Below are 20,000 nucleotides of genomic sequence, written 5' to 3'. Positions count from 1 at the left end.
AGAAGTGCATTCCCAAGAGAGATGAAAGTTCACGTAAGTTCTGTTTTGTTTCCCAGCCTCCCATTCCAAATGGAAAGGGGCTTAAATTTGATTACTTTTCTCTTGTTTGATCTGATTTATTTTCAATCAAACAGTTTTATTGTAAGACTCCTTGGAACTTTGATCTATAAGTGCTAAATAAAAATCATAACTTTACTTTTTTTTTGTTCTGAATTACAACTATTTTTGTTGATTTTTGATGGCAACTTTTTTGTTTAGCCTCAAGTGGAAGCCAGCTTCACTCAGAGTTAGCCTGTTATATTGAAGAGGAACTGAAGGTTGTTCAAGATGAATTATTGTCTTTGGAAGAAGTCCACTCAAAAGTAAAACTTGAAATGCAGAGAGCCATGTCATCAGGTGGGTGATCCATTTCCAAAATGATAAAGTGAAATAGCTTTGAATTTCAAATCATACAATTAATATGTTGCATTCACTTGGTGAGTCAAATTTCAGAGCAGGCATTCCTTTGTTAAAAAACTTATGTTAAGTTCTTTTCCCCACTAATGAGTTATAAATCTTTTACTCCAGGATCTTATAAATAATTCTCTTTACTGTCTGCAGTACAATTCTTATGATATTAGATCAGTAAATTTGGTATTGAATGGACTTATAGCCTGCTTTATATTGTTTTGATATTGTAAGGATAAATTCTGTCTTGATCATTCTCAGGAGTGAAAGCATTAAAAATTTTAAAAAACAGCTAATCCCCAAACTAGAGATACTGCAAGTTTTTACACTTATTTCAGATGTTATAAGCCATGCTTAACTTACACAGCTTATACAATGTATTTGTTTACTTTTTGTCTGTAGACCACAAAGAAGAGTTTGAAAGCTTAAACCAAGGCTGGCTTATATTGGATAGCTTCCATTCCAAAGTGATGAAAAGAAAAGACGACCTTCTTGCCCTGTAAGTAATAAAGACTTATTTTAGAAACAAAATGTCCATTATGACCTAAAATGTAGTCTTACATGGTAATCCATGATCCAAAAACTCTGCACAGGTGCCCATATATGTTTACCAACTGCCTTTGATATGGATAACTGATCTATCTATCATATATTGCTTAATTAGTTCCTCTGGATTCATTTTTATGATTGTTAATAATAAAAAAATGTGAGCAATGGATTGAATAATGTTTGACTTACAGATCAAGAAGTTCCACTGTTTGTCTTTGTTATTTATTTGGGTTTTTCAGAGACTGTAGTGGTTCTGCTTAACTAAAGGTTGTATTTAGCTTGAGGCAGATTTGCTTGATTTTCTGTTTTCCTTTCGCCAATATAGTGACAAAGGAAAAAACATTGAAAATTGTCTTAACTTGCTGTGTTCAGATTTGAGACGCCTTTCAGAAGTGGAAGGTAAGTATTCAGTTGTTTCTCCTCCTTTTTCTTAGTTTCTCAGTTTAGTGTTATTAGGACTGGTTTAGTGAACCTTGATTCTTAACCCTTTACACCCTAACATCATTCTGTATATATATAAATACTCCAAAGTGTTGTCTTCACATTTCCTAAGGTGCTGACAGGTGAATTTGTTTAACAACCTTGAGTTTCTTTAAATAGTGATCATTTCCTTTATCCTTGTGATATTCTAAAGAGAAATTAGATGCTATTCACCCTTCAGGGCCAAAGGCATAAGCCAAAATGTACATGAAGGAAACAATGTTTTGTATTTTGACTTTAGGCTGGAGGAAAATAGATGAGAACAAAGCTCATGAAAAAAGAGTTGCTGGACTCATTGCTGCAATTCGCCAGCAAAGCCTTCATGCCTAAATAATGGTAAGAAACAGTAATCTTAACTAATTTGAAATGCAAGTTATTAATTGTGGCTCTGTATCTTAATTAGTTGAAATTCAAGGCTTTTAGCTAATTTAATTTTCAGTGTTTTTGATTACTACAATCGAGCAATAAAACATACTGTCTATAATTCTGTCATATGAAGTGGTGCAGATGTTCTTATGTTGGTTTATTTTCTTTTTTGCATTTCAGAATGAATGAAAATCTGTCTACTATTTTTGAATATTGGTCATTTGTGTTTGGATTCTTGTGAAAAAATTGTGGCAAGAATTGCCTTTTAGTAAGAACATGCTGCTGCTCTTTTTTCAAACAAATTGTTCTCTAATAAGTTCATTTATAACAGTATCTTAAGTATGATTTTTCTGAAAATGATATATGATATTGAGTGCTCTATATTCAGAAAGAAAAATTATTTTGATGAAACATTTTCTCTCCACTTTGTAAATAATCCTTTGTAAATAGTCCAAAATATGTTGTGTAAACAGGTCATGGTGCATTCTTGTTTCAATCTTTTAATGGGATTTCAATTTTTAAGAATTAATCTCTTTCTGCAGTTTTTATGAAGCCACTGTAGGTTGTAATAACAGCACATTCCAAATCCTTTTCCTTATTTTGAAATGATGTACTTTAAGTAGTTCTGATAAGACAGATCTCCTGTCTTAATTGTAAACAATATTTTGCAACTAGCTCATCTTATGGTTTGTGAAGTTTATCATCTGTACAAAAACCCTTTATTCCTGTGATATTCATGAAGCCACTGTTAAAGTAACACATTCCAAATTATTTTTTTTTATTTTCAAAAGATCTACTTTTCAAATAGTAACTCACAGGTAAAAGACCTAATACTCTCTTGTCAATATAAATTGCCTAAAAATGAAGAAAAACTTTGTTTACTTCTCAAAGATTTTTTGAGGTAAAGCAAAGCAAATGTCAACAGTCATGCTAAGTGGTTACATGTGCACATGTGGCATTTTGGTTTATAAGTGAATCAGTATCGGTGCTGATGTTGGGGGAACACATTGTAATGGAGACTGAGAGACAATCAGAGTGACTTCAATATATATTCATAACTTAATCTCTCAGAAATGATGACATAATCGATTCAACTTTCAAATCTGTGACATGTCAGTCCTCATTAATTTCAGCTTGAAACTCTTTCTTGGTGCAGTTGAAGTCTTATTTATCAATCACACATGAAGTTTTTTTCTTTGTTGCATAACATTTTATATGTAACACTTTTGTACTGACATTGGTATTGAGGTCATTATGCAGTGGCTCTGAAATAAAAAAAAAAAGTTAAAAGTTTATGCTCATAACTTCCTGTTATTATTGGATGGTTTCTTTTAATTTGTAGTACTTTTGTATGTACATTACTACTGAGATCGTTTTGCAGCGGCTTCAAAGTATGAAAAAAACCTGTAATTATTTTCTGGCTACTTATCATATTATTTTTTAATATTATTTTATGAATGTTGGTTTTGAGATAATTATACAGTGGCTTCAAAGTATGAAAAGAAAAACCTGTAAGTTAAGTATTAATAAACTTTGTTGTTGTAAAGTATGTGATGATTATTATTGTGTTCATGAAGCCATTTAGATCGATTTTCGAAATTAAAGTGATCCGTGATTGCGACAGTTTTACATCACCATTCTCGGTGACTGGGCCAGAAAACTCGCCCCAAATGCAAAACTAAGACTAGTCGCTGCTCACTTATTCCCGCGCTTTGGGCAGTTTGCTTAGCCTCACTAATAGTTCTCATTGGCTCCTTGACTGACCCTCGTGATCACATTGGTTTATGTCTTTCATCATACTATGAAAATTTACACGACTCGCGTGAGTGTCGAAATTAAAGTGATCCGTGATTGGGACAGTTTTACCTCACTATCCTCAGTGATTGGGCCAGAAAACTCGCCCCAAATGTTGTGTAGTACTACAACCTAATAAGAGAGATATGTGGGAACTATTAGCTGAGACGGGCTGATTATTTTTTACAAGATGACTATCGTCCCGTTTTAAAATTACCTTAACCGGTTAAGATTGAAGAGATCTTGACGCAAGTGTTAAAGAAACAAACCAAAGAAATAATGGTTATGACATTAATTATAACAATAACTTTTCGATCGCAAGACAACCAGCTTAACTCACTTGTCATGTGTCGACTTGGCACTCGGAGAGCTCAGATACACAGTTTGTGCTGTGAGCCTCCTGCTGGTCGATCAATTCTGATAACAAGTAATGTGATAATCAGGATATGTATGGTACCATACGATACACAGGCCACTATCCACTCAGAGCTTTCACCCCACTTCACAGGTTAGAACTGTTGTGCAAGATTTTAAAAGAAGGAAAATCATAAACGGTAAAAACATTTGCGTAACTGTGTAATCATGGTATTAAAATCACCTGATTGCTAATTCTACACCGTCACCGAAACGTGGAGGGGGACAGGGGGCAGGAGCCCGGGAGAGCAGGGGGCGGGAGAGGGCGGGAAGCGGGATCTATATGAGGGCGGGAAGTGGGAGCAGAAATAAAGAAGGCGATAGTTTGTTGTTTATTACTGGGTATTATTCAATCAAGAAAACTTACCTAGCAAAGTTTTGAAATTTCCATTTAACATCACAGGTGCTTAAAAGAACATTTTGGAAGTAAGAAAACGTAAATTTGTACTCTGGCTGAAAAAATAGCATTACTTCCGGTGAATTTGGAAATCCCTTCAATTAGATTACGTCATAGGTCATGGATAACATGACACATGACACATGTACACGTCTGGCAAGTTGTTGCTGTCGAAAATCTCCTGCAGAGAAAGCGATTCAGGTTCATACAGGTCAAATGTCGTCAAAGACTATAATAATCGGCCTCAGTATTTTTCGGTGTGGCAACGAGTGCACATCCCAAATTAATGAAGATTTTGCCTCCTGGTGCAAACTTAAAACTTTCCGCAGAAGTTTACATAGGATTTCAACCTATTGAGTCTACATCCTCTTTCCCAACCTCTCTTCCTCTCTCGAGAGACGAAGAAAAAGGACCCTGGGAACGAGGCTGTGGGGTCTATTACTTCCTTGCGTGCGTAACATACTGAAGCTAGTATACATACAAGAATCAGAGCAGTTGCGCTTTTTGTCTTGCCAGCCGAGTGAGAGAATGATAGGGCCCGTGCTCGTCATCAATAACTGTACGTTTTCTTCGGTCGCGTGATGAACATTTCTTTGTGCACCGGGAGCCTGGGGCAGTTGCATTGTCTAGAACCACTTGACAGTGAGCGAAAGCAAATGAATGATCAGCAATTAACTTGAAAACTCCTAGGCTAAACCTCTGTAAGCTGATAGCGTGAGCACCTACCACTGCCTCCTCAGGCTTACCGTGCATTTCACAAAGATAGAGTTGCACAAGGTCAGTCATTCCATCTTCTTCGCCTCTCAATGGAGATGATGAGTCCACAATCCTCTTTTCCGCCTGAATTGTTAGTTTCCATATCGTTCCAGCGAGTATAACTAACTCGAGATCCGTCAACACACATCCAGAGTCTTTTGGTAGTAGGATCTCTAAACAAGCTGCTCCATATCCATTCATTTGGTGTACGTAGAGAGGGAACGGCTTGTTGCTCAGGTGCTGAATTTCTCGAGGCAAGCTTGCCTCGAAGATCTAGTACCTGAGCAACAAGCCGTTGCCTATTTACGTACACCAAATGAATGGATATGGAGCAGCTTGTATACACATCCTAATATCGAACTATTGAACTATAACGATAATGACAATTATCGTTTATTACGGGTTCCACGCTTTAGATACTCCTCCAAGTAAATCTCTGGAAAAAATAAAAACACACGAACGATACGCCTAAAGAGGAGTGAGACCCTACAAAGATTCGGCAACTTTCTGGAAACGCAGTTCACAACGGCAAGTTTCCGGTTTCTCACCATTTATTCATTTAGGTATGTTTGAGTTGAAACATTTTGACCGAAGTCTATTGTAGCCAGTTACCTGAACGCTCGCTGTTCCGATAGAGGCTAGACTTCAAAGTCCGTAAATAAAAATAAATTGAACTTATCAATTTGAATAAACTTGTAAATACATTTGGCTGTAAAAAAAGCCTTCAAAAAGTCTTTTGACAGTCTTGAAAATAAGCAATCGAAAAAGTTTTGATAATCAAGAGTTAAAGAAAAATTAAACAAATGTACACGTCAACCACAGTGTTAACAGATCACGCACGTCACTCATGAATATAAGAAAGGTTACTAAGGCAGGTCGGATGGGGAAAATTGCAATTCCAAACAGGAACACCCAAAACTCACACTTCTACGCCTGGTCTTTGGTGAATTTGGCAGTTTTAACTTTATAGCTCCCTTGTAAAAATAAAAAAGTGAAGTTAAAAAGGCCAAGTGGTATTTTAGGAATGATTTTGTAAATAAAAAGACAATTAAAAATAAACGGCATTTGTAATATCCATGCTAGATTCACTTCGCTGTCAAATTTAATACTGGTTTTCCGAGGAAAATCAACCGAACAACAAAACTTTTCATTTATTTTCATTCCTATATGGCCAACTTGTAAACTGCAAGCAGTTTATTTATTTTTGAAACGTCTCAGAGTTTTCACGTGATTTTCTGTTAGTATCTAATATTGGCTTTACGCATCGTCATCACGCTTAACTGAACGGTATTTCGGCGTGCACATCAGTATAAAACAATTACGGCTTTTTTCGTTACGGAGGAAGCTTGATATACAGAAGTATGACGACTTATCATTTATTTTGAATCAAGTCATAGCTTTCGTTCCTGTGAAAAATCAAAAAACTATTTACAGTGGCGCGGTACACTGGGAATGAGATTAGAAGTTATCGTCATGGCTACATGACATCACAATGGATAAACAGAAGATTTCCATTCCTCTGAGACGCATGTGATCGTTTTGAACAAAAAGAAGCAATCATGAGTTTTTTGAAGAAAATGCGTGGAAAAAGTCCAAGTAAAAATCATCAAGAATTACAATTGAGAGCTTCGGTTCCTTCTCCGACTGTGCAATGTGCCAAAGACAAATGGTAAGTGGAGAAAAAAAGAGTAGAAAACTCATCGGGAAAGATCACCGATAAATGTAGGCATGCTAGATTTAGGTGAAGTTTTTTTGCCATTTGCGCTTTTGGTACGGCAAGAGAATAAAGCAGCCGTTACAAAAGAAAACACGCAAGGAAAAAAAACAACAGTTTGTTTTTAAGTCTGGGACAAAAACTGAATGACTCCAAGCAATTTACCACTTAACTTGCGCTTTTTTAGTTTCATCGACGCACGCTAAATCTCCGTTTAAAGAGGCCAATGAAATGATTTTTGGAAATTGCGGTGATATGACGGCAATTGAGACTCAGAAAAATGAAACTGAAAACCTCTGACAGACTGATGTGAAGATAGCAAGATCCCAAATTTTCGCCGGAAACTCCATTTTCAAGGAAGGCTTAGATATAAAGCAAGTTCATAAAAAATTGAGTCAAAGTGTTACTTCTTTCTCTTTTAGAGTATTAAGGGAACGTTTTGATTACTTGAATTCACTGTACCCTTGTGATTATCTTGCAGTCTCCCAGACAAGAAAGATACCATCAGGGAAGAAAGTAGGAGACTGTCGTGTCCAAGATCCTTAAAGAGTTTCCGAAAGGAAAAGCGCGATGGCGATGTTACCAGTGCTGCTGCCTGTTCGAAGGTGGCCACCACAAAGGTCAATGCTGCTCCACTTGCTCCATTGTCAGGCGACGTTGGTAACCATGGGAGAAAGAAGGAAGTGAAGACTGGTGCTGACACTAAGGGTAATAGTTCTCAGGCGGTTTCGTGTCGTGGCCGCAATAAAACAAGATCAGGACCAACAAAGGTCAAAAGGAAAGCTCCACCTCCACCACTGCCTCTCTCTGAGAGGCCTTCCGTTTCTCACACCAGTCCATCTCAATCTGGTTTACCTCGTCCTGCTTCAGCCCGTCCTCCTCCGATACCTCCACCGCGTCAACCACCAACTCGTAAGGCGGCTCCGCCTCGCCCCCCTCCACCGAATATGAAGCAGCCTGGAAAAAAGAGTGATACCACAAGTGTTAAGAAGAAGGAAAACGAGATGCGCCACTATCCAAAGGATCTAAACCCGTTTGCAAATTCCGACGGTACCACCGATAATGACTGCTCGTCCCAGAACAGCGGGAAGGCCTCCAGCGCTAGTCGCCAAAGGCATAAAAGAAGACGGAAGAACTCTAAAAGTGGAGAATACCCGATGGAAAATAATCTATTTAATGATACTGATGGGATGAGCGAGACGCCCTCCAGTAATCGTCGTCAAAGGCGTAGAAGAAAACTGAGAGAATCCATGAATAAGGAATACAAAATGGGAGACATCTCATCCAGTGATGCTGATGACATGCGCAACAAGCCCTTCAGTACTCGTGGTCAAAGGCGTAGAACAAAACGGAAAGAATCGAATGGTGAAAAATACAAAATGGAACACAATTCATCCAATGATACCGATGAGGAAAATAGTTCATCAATCTTGGAGTCGACCGATACTTCTGAAATGTGGTCTGTTTCTTCATTGGAAGATATTCAGTTTGTGGTGAACACAGCTACAGTAGAAGAGATAAATGTAAAAACTGCACTACAAGGCTTGGCTGCCAGCAGTGAAAAAGACGAACAGGTTGACCGAGAAGGTTCTGGTGACTCAAAGGCCCAGTCATTCCCATCTGATAAGGAAGTCTCTCCTGACGATCTCCCTTCCACAAACAATAATGATTTTCCTGCAAGTATCGGATCAACAAACCTTGATGCTTCGACTGCTAAAGATTGTTCAAATGTGGGCGAGAGATCAATTATCAAGCAAGTACAACCTTCCGAGGAAGTAATTGTTATAGAAGAGTGCCAGGCTGGACACAGCTGTGGTAAGTTGTTCTGTAAGCATATCGCAGAATAGATCCTATTGAGCGGAAAGTATTGTAAAACAGTGCGTCTTTATCCACCGAACCAGAGAAAAGAGTCATTACAAACATTCCCATCTGCGCCCAAGTAAACCTTTATTCTTGACTGTTGCTTGTATTTTGATTGCTCTTAACCAAATAGATTTAATTGGTTCAATATCAACTTCATCAGAATGTGTGTACATTCGCCTGCTCTTTTTATTATTTAAGCACGTGTATTTTCTGAAATCTTCTTTAGCTGCCATCGTAAGCAATCAGTTCCCTGAGTTGGCCATTTATATGGAGACAGAGATTCAGGTTATCGAACACGAGGTGCTTTCATTGCACAAGGTGATGGTTAAATTGGAACTAGAGATGAAAGAAGCAATGGACACTGAAGGTTAGTTTCCTATTTTTTACCTTGACATGAGTAAAAATATAAAAACTAACATATTTGCTACAAACGTGCAGAACAGTGATTTTCGAGAGCCACTATCCTGAATCCCTAGCTTCGAACCTTTACAACTGTTAGTTGAGAGGAATCTTTCGGGGTTCAAAGTGCTTGGTTTCTCTCACGCAATGCTAAAGAAAAACATTTTCTCACTTAGGAAGACGTAAGGTTAGGAAACAATTATCCGGGTATACCGTCGCGCCGAATAGAGGGTGATGCATGTGTAACTAACTAAACACAAATTAAATTATCCGGGTATACCGTCGCGCCTAAACACAAATTAAAAACTTACAAAACACAAATTAAATGCAGCCTTCTTTAATTTACCCCTTATAGATTGTGAGGCTGAGTTTGAAAGCTTATCACTTGACTGGTTAGCGCTAAATAAGTTCCGTTCTGAACTTGACGAAAGGAAACAAGACCTTCTCACTCTGTAAGTACATCTTATCCTTATAAAGCTGTTTTAAACCTTGCTCGATCGTTGGGAACAAGTCAATATGCCAAATTATGGTAATACATATTCAATAGCCAGAACGAATGATTTAAATTAACCACATATAAGCTTTCCTTTTTTCATTAAGCATTTTGATTTCTTGTATTGTATTTCCATTGAAATTTTATCGTATTAAAGCCTTATCTTCCATCTCTGTTGTTTTAAGTTCCAGACAACAAAACCGGAAAGAGTGTTTGAAGTTCTTACGTCAGGACCTTAAATACCTGTTTGAAGTCAAAGGTGAGAATCAGTTTCGTTATTTCTTCAATATGATAATGCTAAATTTTTTTTTGTATGATGTTAAACAAGTGTTCTGTTACCAACGCCTGGGTTTTTTCTATGCAATCTTTTATTTTTTTGCTATCATATGGTGAGTGATGTTTTACAACGTTTTCTGCGGCAGGTTGGAAGAAAACCAAAGAACACAAAGATCGGGAAAAGAATGTCCTGGATCTTATCCTCAACTTGACCAACATGGCCTAAATAACAAACTGCATTAAAAGTAGGAAACTTGTATTTTAATTCAGTTCAAATGCCTTTGGTTCTCTTGTAATCTTACTTCCCATTCTATAATGAGTTTGCCACGGATCATTTGGATTATGTTGATTTAAGAGACTTTATAATAAATAACAATGGCTAATCCTGTTTTTACTTTCCTTTTCTTTTTGCAGTTTCGATTTCACAACTTTTTCTTTATTTCTGGTCTGGCTTGTATGGTAACATGTTTGTAAGTGGCTAAGAACAAGAGATTATTATCTCTTGATAAAAATCCTTTGTAAATCTATGAATTCTGAGTAGTTTCATTTTTCAATGTAAAATCCTTTCTCTTAGCGAATCATTCAGATATTATCCTTGAATCATGAGATTACTTTATTTGTCAAACACATTTTCATGTGATTACTATGAATAACTACTATGAATTCAAATAATTTCTATTGTCGTAAAAATTTTCATCTTTTTTTTTAATTGCTCAGAACTATTTCATGAGTATAAACACCTCTTTTGTGAATGTAATATCTTAAGTTCAGGGTCACGGACAAAAGATCTAACCAGCCTTCTTTTTATTACGACCCTGTTATCTTTTATTTTGATTACGTTTTATTTCAAAGGTGAAGGTAGATAGATCTAAGGTGAAGTCGTAGTTTACGTATTTCAATTCAATGGCTTTATTTTCTTCCAATCAGATGCGCTGATATAGAATCATTTGTAATGAAAGTGACGTAAGCAGTTACAAGATCACTGCACGTAACTGAATACTTCACCTTTGGCACTGCACACTTTTTTTTTGTTCGTACTTCTCTTTTCTTTGTCTGTTTTTTTTTCCGCCTTTTTGTTTGATTTTAGGTGGGTAGGTTAAATATTTCTAGGTACTTTTATCATTTTTAAGTTAACCCATATTTTCAATTTTAACTTAGGTTTTTTTAGGTATTTTGTACTTTGGGTTCGGAATCTCTTTTTGCAATTTTCTCATCCTTTTTTTCTCCTCTTTTATTATTTTGGGTTGTTTTCGTTTCCTTTTCCCTCTTTCTTTCGTTTTTCCTTCCTTTTTTTCTTTTTGAATAACCTTGCCCTTTTCCTCCACCTGTATCAACAGCGATTCGAACGCTGTGGGTTATGTTGGGTGGTTTTCTGGCTGCATGCGTCACTTTTCTTTGCGATCAATCCATATCAGTGCTGATGATTAACCGAATGCTAAGACAAGGAGACTGGGACTCATTGAGTATAACGTCACGCCATTACTTCACCAGGGAAAGGAGTTACGTAATCGCCTTAGGTTTTTTTCTTTCAAATTGACACGAGATTATCTTTGATTCAATTGTGAACATATTGAGTTGCCTATTTTTCATTGCGATTTTTTTCGCTATTTCCTTATTTTATCTTGATTTGTAATAATTGTAAATAAATGTAAATGAAAAAAAAACACGACTTTTCTCAAGTCTTTCATAAAGTCCGTCTTCTCACTCTTTTGCTGTTGATTTGCCAATAAAAAAGCAATTTCTCAAGTTTCATTATTCCCATTAGTCACCATACCCTCACCTCGGTTCAGACTGTTACCCTCATAGGCATTTCAGATTTGAACAATTCATGACCTTGTTTTTACGGTTTTGATGAGAATTGTAGCCATTTTTTTCCAGTTGTGACCGGTTTACATGGTCAACTGGCCTAGCTCAGATCGACAAGAACTCAATTGAAAGGGTGGACGATTATTAAAAAAGCCAAACGGTTGACATGGCAAAGAACTAAACTTTTTATTACTCAAAAAAAAATCCTATTAAGCAACAGCTAAATAGGAATAACCACATTTTATTCATTTTATTCATTATTCCAAATTGCGGCGTAGCTACGAGCTTAGTAGTAAGAGCTATTTGTATGGGCGTCCTTGTATCACCGGAATAAAACAAAATTGGTATCGTATTGACAAGTTTTCATTCAGTGCCTCTAGTGTTAAAATATCACTTAGTGAGAATTAAAATCACAGGAACGTTCGCAGCTCATCTGAAAGGTTCGTTTTACGCCCTTAGATAAAGGAAAAACAATTTTGGTATCGCTCGAGCTTGTTGAGCTCCCCATGGATGTAACTTCTTGACAGCAGACAAGCATAGGATATCACAAGTTCTTGACTAGTACAATGACAACAGATTTCACTCCATTCCTCCTTGAGCGTAAGTTAATAGTCAACTTGAAACCCTAATGAAGCTTTATTAAAACACCAACCTACCTCTCGGTGTCCAGTTTGTGATTCTGTCTTTAATTGTATTTTTAGGGCAGTCTGAGGTGGGAAGGGGAAAAAGTTTAAACTATTATGGCTAGGATTGTAGCTTGTTCAGTATTGTTATCACACCTCACATCTCTCCGTACATTGTAAGAATTTGGTTTGTTCAAACGAGACGGTCAGATCGGAAAGGGGAGAGGCAAGGGGGAGGGGGTACTAATGCACGCCTTTTTTCAACCAAAGTGTCAGCCTTGTATCAGCTGACTGTTAAATGTTTCCTTTATGAATAAATAGGAAGAAAACACAAAAAATACAATTACCTAAATCGTTATGAATCGACTTTAAAGCCATAATGGTACACGAGTGAGGAAATGTAAAGAGGCGGACATTTTTTTTCCCAAATGCAACTATTTTTCTCATTTAGCTACTTCTACTTCAACTGTTATGGAGAAATTTCAAGTTATTCCAACCGGCCTCAGTCAATAGAGTGGTTTAGCAAGAGGACGGGAGCGTCATTTCAGAACGGGAAAGCGGGCGGATAATCTGGACACGACTCCATTTCGACTTCCAGTGTTAGCGTTGCTGTTCTCCCCATCAAGTTCAAAACGTTATTACGCTAGTTTTCCCGTCGTGATCAAAACGCCTAGGATTTGCATTAATTGTGCACTTATAAACGAGATAATGCTGGTTGGAATGATTTCAGAACTCATTTCCAGGATAACCAGGTTCCTTTCTTTGTTTTATTCGGTGAATCTGTGACATTTATTCTGGATTCCCGAAAGGAAACACGATCGTCAGCAAGCAATCTGATTTTAGGGCTCAGTTACCTTTTGTATTTGCGCGTGGCTTTAAGCAACGTAAGGGCTTTTTTTTGATACATTTCTTGAACCATGTACGAAAACTCTAAGAACGGGTACTGTTAATTTTATCGTGAATTAATTCATCAATAAATTAAACTTGCTTCATGTTGAAGTCTATCAAAATGAAACAACACGAAGATTACCTGCTATATTATTCAGTGATATTTGTTGTCATTGTCGTTTTAACCGTGATTAAAAAGTGTTCTGCTATTTGAAGTCAGAGATAAAAAAAAATTGAGAATAGCTCGGGTTTGCACTATTTTATGTCTTTAGTTTTGATCAGCGCCGGTGAAAAATTAGACCTACGAAATAAAATAACAATCAACTTGATTTCGGCACGGCTTTCTAAATCTATTGATTTGATTCAGTCTTGAACGACTTTATTCGTTAAAAATTAAATTAAACAAAAACAAAATAAAACAGGAACGAATTCTGATTCCTCAGTCTAACCGTTTCGTTGGTGACTAGTTTGAGTGAATTTCACTCGTTCATGGTTAAACGGGAACTCATTGTAAACAACTCCATCGTTGGGTCGCTTGATCTCTACATGTTTTTGCCACAACTCCTGACAACTCCGTTCAAAATGCATTGCAACTGTAAGAAAGTGGTGCTTAAAAGAGGTGTACTGTCATGATTGAGAAGAATATTCAGTAAACAAGGGAAAAAACGGCGACGATTTCAATTCCAAATTATATTTTACAAAATTTTGAAGAAAAACGAGTAGTACTGAAATCTAGAAGCACGAAACGAAATGACAGCGATACAAATCATAGAAAAGAAGATATTTAGTGGGCTTCAAAATTTGATAGATGAATCTGCAGACTCGAGACTTAACTGGAATGAAATAATTTCAAAGTTTAATCGCCCATGTGGATTCATATTAACAACTCACTTGTAGTAAACTATCCTCGGTTTGTGTTTGTTACACTCTCAAAGAGGATAATTTCGTTGTCCTTCAAGTAGTCTATGAAACAGAAAGTTCAAAGCTAATAATGATCCTAAAGAGCCAAGGTTAGGATATTCAAGAACAAATATAACGTGGACGGTTCGTTGAAACGACTGCTAAGTCACTTTTCAACAAAACGCGACGGCGTTCTCGACCCAGTTTTTTCTCGGCATTTTTGCTGCAAGCGCTGTTCTGAAATGACGTTCCCGCCCTCTTGCTAAACCACTCTAATGTAGTGCACTGAGCGCGCGCAACGCATTCGAAGCAATTATTTTCATGGCAACATGACATCACAATGAACGAAGCAGAGATCCTTGGAGTTCATCTGAGAGATTTTATGAGAAGCAGTAATGGCTTGTGTTCTCATACCGTTCCATCGGGAAAAAGAAAGAGCTGATAATTTTTTGATCACAGCATCTGTTTCACTATTGAATGTTGAATTACGCAAGAAAAAGTGGTAAGGGACACGATAAAGTATTTTCTTTCTCTCTTTTCTATTAAGAGTTTAGTCTTGGAAGCTGCTTGTCTCACTAGAGTCAAATTCTTTTTCACTTTTCTGATTAGAAAATGATCAAAAGTTAAACTCTGACGAAGCATGCAATTTTCGGAAATAATATAAATTTCACTATGATTAATTGAATTGAGGAAAAAAATATGTGTTCTAGAATTTGGTTGAGTTCGATTTCACTGTTGAATACCGCGTGAGACTTAAGCGACAGAAACAAAGGGTCTTTCCCCAAACTGAATATTGTTTGCTCTTTGAAGTTGCAAAACTCGGTGAAAAACAAATACTAAGCTAATTGGTGTTTTTCACGGCAGTGCTGCAAGATAAAGTTTTTGATAACGGTCACTCGTTGACAGCGAGGGGGAGGGAGGGGTACGTTTTACTAGTTACCAGTCTTGGCATAAAGACATCATGGCGGCCGCCTTGAAGATACGATGTACTTCTTTGCCTTTTGTCGTATTCCAAAATAACAAAAGATGTAAGCGCATCTCAGCCCTTGAATCGTAAAACGCCAATCGCTTATACAAGGGTAGAATCCGTACTGAACAGAAATATGGTTAACTATGGCAGCTTTTTCACATTATGCTGACATTCGTGTTTTCTTCCTCAATTAGGTATCCCCGCAAGCTTGCAGTTTTTTGGAAAAAAAGGAAAGCGAAATACAGTACAAAGGTAGTCAACTTAGACTTTGGATCTCGTACCTTTCTCTCTTAGCTCATTAAACGTTATTAATTTCTTAATCGTCAGTTTGAGTGAAAGAAATATTTCTTCCAATTAATTTTTCTCTCAGCCTGTAGCATGGTTTGGAGGTGTTAAAAATGGTTATCGTGGTGTTCATTTTTGGCCTGAGCCTGATCCAGTAGAGAGTAAAGTTACTCTCCTCAAGGTAAGTTTCAAACAAAGGTATCATGAGGTACAAATATGGTGACAGATTTCCGTAAAGTGCCACAGCATTCGGAAACGAAATTGTGGTCCAAAAGGCTTGCTTTCGTCATACGGTTTTCTTTATCCAAGAGCTCTATGCATAATGAACTATGGGGAAGTGCGGAAATCTTGGCCAACTTTTTGAAACCATCGTTTTCCTAAACACGTTATACCTACTTACTGGGGCCTTCCTTGTTTTTTTCTCAGGCTTGCTGCTTCCTCCGATTCAATTTGCGTTACGTTTTAAGAAATTTTGAAATAAAAGCAGTCCATCTTTTGTTGTGAAGACTTTTTGAAGCCACAAGGTTTTTAATATGGCTTAGCCTCTTGCGTTGGATTTACTATGTAATATTATGCTAATTTATTAATGTTAAATCTATTATAACTTTTATTGTAAAAGTTCAAAGTACAACAGCTGAAGAGAAAAAAAATTATGAAATGCTATTGAATCTATGAAACGTTTGAGGACAGATGATTAAATTTATATTGTCAAAACCATGACATGAACTTTACTTCACAATAACGCTCCCTGGAAAAGAAAAGGTTAAAAGACACTGCACTGGCAAAATTAATAGGGACCTTAACCAGTCAGGAGAGTGATGCCAAGGAAGACAAACTGAGTTCCATATTGAAACTGAAGTAATTTTCAGTCAGTGTTCCTGTACACAGACCATGCTAAATTTGATTACTTCACGTTGTTGTTTGGCCAAGGACAGCTTCAACATAAAAAAAGTTCTAAACACTAGTGTTTAGCTATTGTTCTGCTCATTTGGTCTTTTGTTTTGTCACATCTTTGTTTCCATCATTCTCATGGTTTGTTCAAGTTCCCTAATATTGTTGTTATCAAGTTTGTTTCTTTATTTTAAAACAATATTTATTTGTAGAACCCAGAAGATGAAATGACAGAATATCAAGAAAAGCAGTGGAATATTTACATCTGTAATGTAAGCTTTTCCCTTTTCAATTTTACACGATTATGTAGTCGCTCTTTGCCTTTGATACTATTTTCACTCCACGCAGTTTGGAGTAGATCTGAAAACTGTTCATCTTCCTCTTGCTTCTTTGAAATCATTAGATGTTCCCCAGTGGTCATCACCAGCTTCTGGCCACTGGCTGTATTGATATCAGCAATTACATTACAGAGATGCCTGGAAAAGTGGATGTTACTGTCACCCTTAAGCCAGCAATCAGGAAAGTTGTTTCTGGTAAAATTGAGTTTGAATTATCATGGATTATCCAGGAAGATGATGGAGTCATTCAGTGAGTATTCTTCAGTAATTTCCATAGCTAGTTATTGTAATGATCATCCAGCTTATGTTTGGCAATTAAAAGTCAGTTACTATGATAATGTTATTTTAGATCCATGAATTTGATCAGTAAACTTTCAAAGTGAGATATTATCATTTTTGCTGCATTAGCACGAGGGTCCACTAATATATAAAATATAAAAGTTTTCTTGCTCAATGGTTTTTATTCATGCAATTATTATTTGTTTTGTCTAAAAGTAATTGTATTGTGAAATTCCATTAACTCTTTTGCATTACCTTTACAGTCCCACAGATGAAGAGATATGGGAAGAGATAATGCAGGAGGTCAGGGAGGAACAAGCAAGAAGAAAAGCTGAGGGAAAGACAGCCAAGTATAAATCTTTGAAAAAAAGAAGGTGCAGGAAACGTAGCTGCTCAAGTAATACAGACATTGCCACTGAGGAAGACAGAAAGAAAGATAAAAACAATGAAGTTGGCTGCTCAAGTGGTACAAATATTGCTGTTGGGGAAGATAAAGAAACTAGTGAACAACAAGGTGGCATCTTCCCAAATGCTGAAGCTCAGGTGAATCCCTCACCTAGAAGCAATACCAAAGTGGGGACAGGAAAAGTCATGAGGCAGTCTTCACCTCATCATGCACATCTTAGCCCTGCATCACCCCAACCACACCCATCTGCTAACCAGGGAATGCCATCAGAGAGTGAAGAGAAAAAAGGGGTGCAGAGTAAAAGGAACCTTCATAAAACTGTCAGGTTTCAAATTGATGAACAGCCTGAGGTATTACATCTTGTTGTACATGATGAAGAAGCAATGGACTCCTTGTCTGTGTTGTCCTCACACACTGCTTACAGAGAAACAGTTTTCATCGAGGAAGATGAAGTTGCAACAAAAGAGAAGTGCATTCCCAAGGGAGATGAAAATTCATGTAAGTTCTGTTTTGTTTTCCAGCTTCCCATTCCAAATGGAAAGGGGCTTAAATTTGATTACTTTTCTCCTGTTTAATCTGATTTATTTTCAGTAAAAAGTTTTATTGTAAGACTCCTTGGAACCTTCAGCTATAAGCACTAAATAAAAATCATAACTTTATATTTTTTTTATTCTGAATTACAACTATTTTTGTTGATTATTAATGTTAACTTTTTTGTTCAGCCTCAAGTGGAAGCCAGCTTCACTCAGAGTTGGCCTGTTATATTGAAGAGGAACTGAAGGTTGTTCAAGATGAATTATTGTCTTCGGAAGAAGTCCTCTCAAAAGTAAAACTTGAAATGCAGAAAGCTATGTCATCAGGTGGGTGATCCATTTCCAAAATGATAAAGTGGAATACCTTGGAATTTCAAATCATACAATTAATATGTTGCATTCACTTGTTGAGTCAAATTTCAGAGCAGGCATTCCTTCATTAAAAAACTTATGTTAAGTTCTTTTCCCCACTAATGAGTTATAAATCTTTTACTCCAGGATCTTATTGGTAATTCTCTTTACTGTCTGCAGTACAATTCTTATGATATTACATCAGTAAATTTGGTATTGAATGGATTAATCAATTAATTAACATCCTGCTTTATATTGTTTTGATATTGTAAGGATAAATTCTGTCTTGATCATTCTCAGGAGTGAAAGGGTTAAAAATGTTAAAAAACAGCTAATCCCCAAACTAGAGATACTGCAAGTTTTTACACTTATTTCAGGTGTTATAAGCCATGCTTAACTTACACAGCTTATACAATGTATTTGTATCCTTTTTGTCTGTAGACCACAAAGAAGAGTTTGAAAGCTTAAACCAAGGCTGGCTTATATTGGATAGCTTCCATTCCAAAGTGTTGAAAAGAAAAGAAGATCTTCTTGCCCTGTAAGTAGTAAAGACTTATTTTAGAAACAAAATAAACGTGTCCATTATGACCTAAAATGTAGTCTTACATTGTAATCCATGATCCAAAAACTCTGCACAGGTGCCTATATATGTGGACCAACTGCCTTCAATATGGATAACTGATCTATCTATCATATATTGCTTAATTAGTTCCTCTGGATTCATTTTTGTTATTTTTAATAATAAAAAATGTTAGCAATGGAATGACTAATGTTTGATTTACAGATCGAGAAGTTCCGCTGTTTGTCCTTGTTATTTATTTGGGTTTTTCAGAGACTGTAGTGGTTCTGCTTAAATAAAGGTTGTATTTAGCTTGAGGCAGACTTGCTTGATTTTCTGTTTTCCTTTCACCAATATAGTAACAAAGGAAAAACATTGAAAATTGTCTTAACTTGCTGTGTTCAGATTTGAGATGCCTTTCAGAAGTGGAAGGTAAGTATTCAGTTGTTTCTCCTCCTTTTTCTCAGTTTAGTGTTATTGGGACTGGTTTAGTGAGCCTTGATTCTTAACCCTTTACACCCTAACATCATTCTGTATATATATATATATACTCTAAACTGTTCTCTTTACATTTCATAAGGTGCTGACTGGTGAATTTGTTTAACAACCTTGACTTTCTTTACATAGTGATCATTTCCTTTATCCTTGTGATATTCTAAAGAGAAATTAGATGCTATTCACTCTTCAGGGTCAAAGGCAAAGCCAAAATGTAGATGAAGGAAACAAGATTTTGTATTTTGATTTTAGGCCGGGGGAAAACAGATGAGAACAAAGCTCTTGAAAAAAGAGTTGCTGGACTCATTGCTGCTATTCACTAGCAGAGCTTTCATGCCTAAATAATGGTAAGAAACAGTAATCTTGACTAATTTGAAATGCAAGTTATTAATTGTGACTCTAACACCTCCTATGATAGCAGTCAATATTGTTTTTTAATTAGTTGGAATTCAAGGCATATAGCTAATGTAATTTTTAGTGTTTTTCTTTACTACAATCTAGCAGTAAAACATACTGTCTATAATTCTGTCATATGAAGTGGTGTAGATGTTCTCATGTTGGTTAATTTCTTTTTTGCATTTCAGACTGAATGAAAATCCATCTACTATTTTTAAATATATTGATAAGTGCATTTATAACAGTATCTTAAGTGTGATTTTTCTCATAATGATATACGATATTGAGTGCTCTACATTCAGAGAGAAAAATTCTTTTGATGAAACATTTTG

General features: G+C 36.4%; 1 protein-coding gene across 1 annotated transcript; it reads left to right on the top strand.

The window, feature by feature from the left end:
* Window positions 1-258: 258 nt before the first annotated feature.
* LOC136278521 (EH domain-binding protein 1-like) lies at window positions 259-2,783 on the top strand (the record flags this gene model as incomplete). The annotated part of the gene is made up of 5 exons (XM_066161994.1): window positions 259-396; window positions 850-946; window positions 1,322-1,395; window positions 1,718-1,812; window positions 2,023-2,783. Coding segments are annotated over 4 exons (398 nt in total), but the record flags the coding sequence as incomplete, so codon positions are not given.
* Between the last annotated feature and the right edge of the window lie 17,217 nt (window positions 2,784-20,000).

Source organism: Pocillopora verrucosa, unplaced genomic scaffold (genome assembly GCF_036669915.1).
Source record: "Pocillopora verrucosa isolate sample1 unplaced genomic scaffold, ASM3666991v2 scaffold_130, whole genome shotgun sequence".
Taxonomy (NCBI): Eukaryota; Metazoa; Cnidaria; class Anthozoa; order Scleractinia; family Pocilloporidae; genus Pocillopora; species Pocillopora verrucosa.
This window is presented reverse-complemented; position numbering and strand designations above follow the sequence as displayed.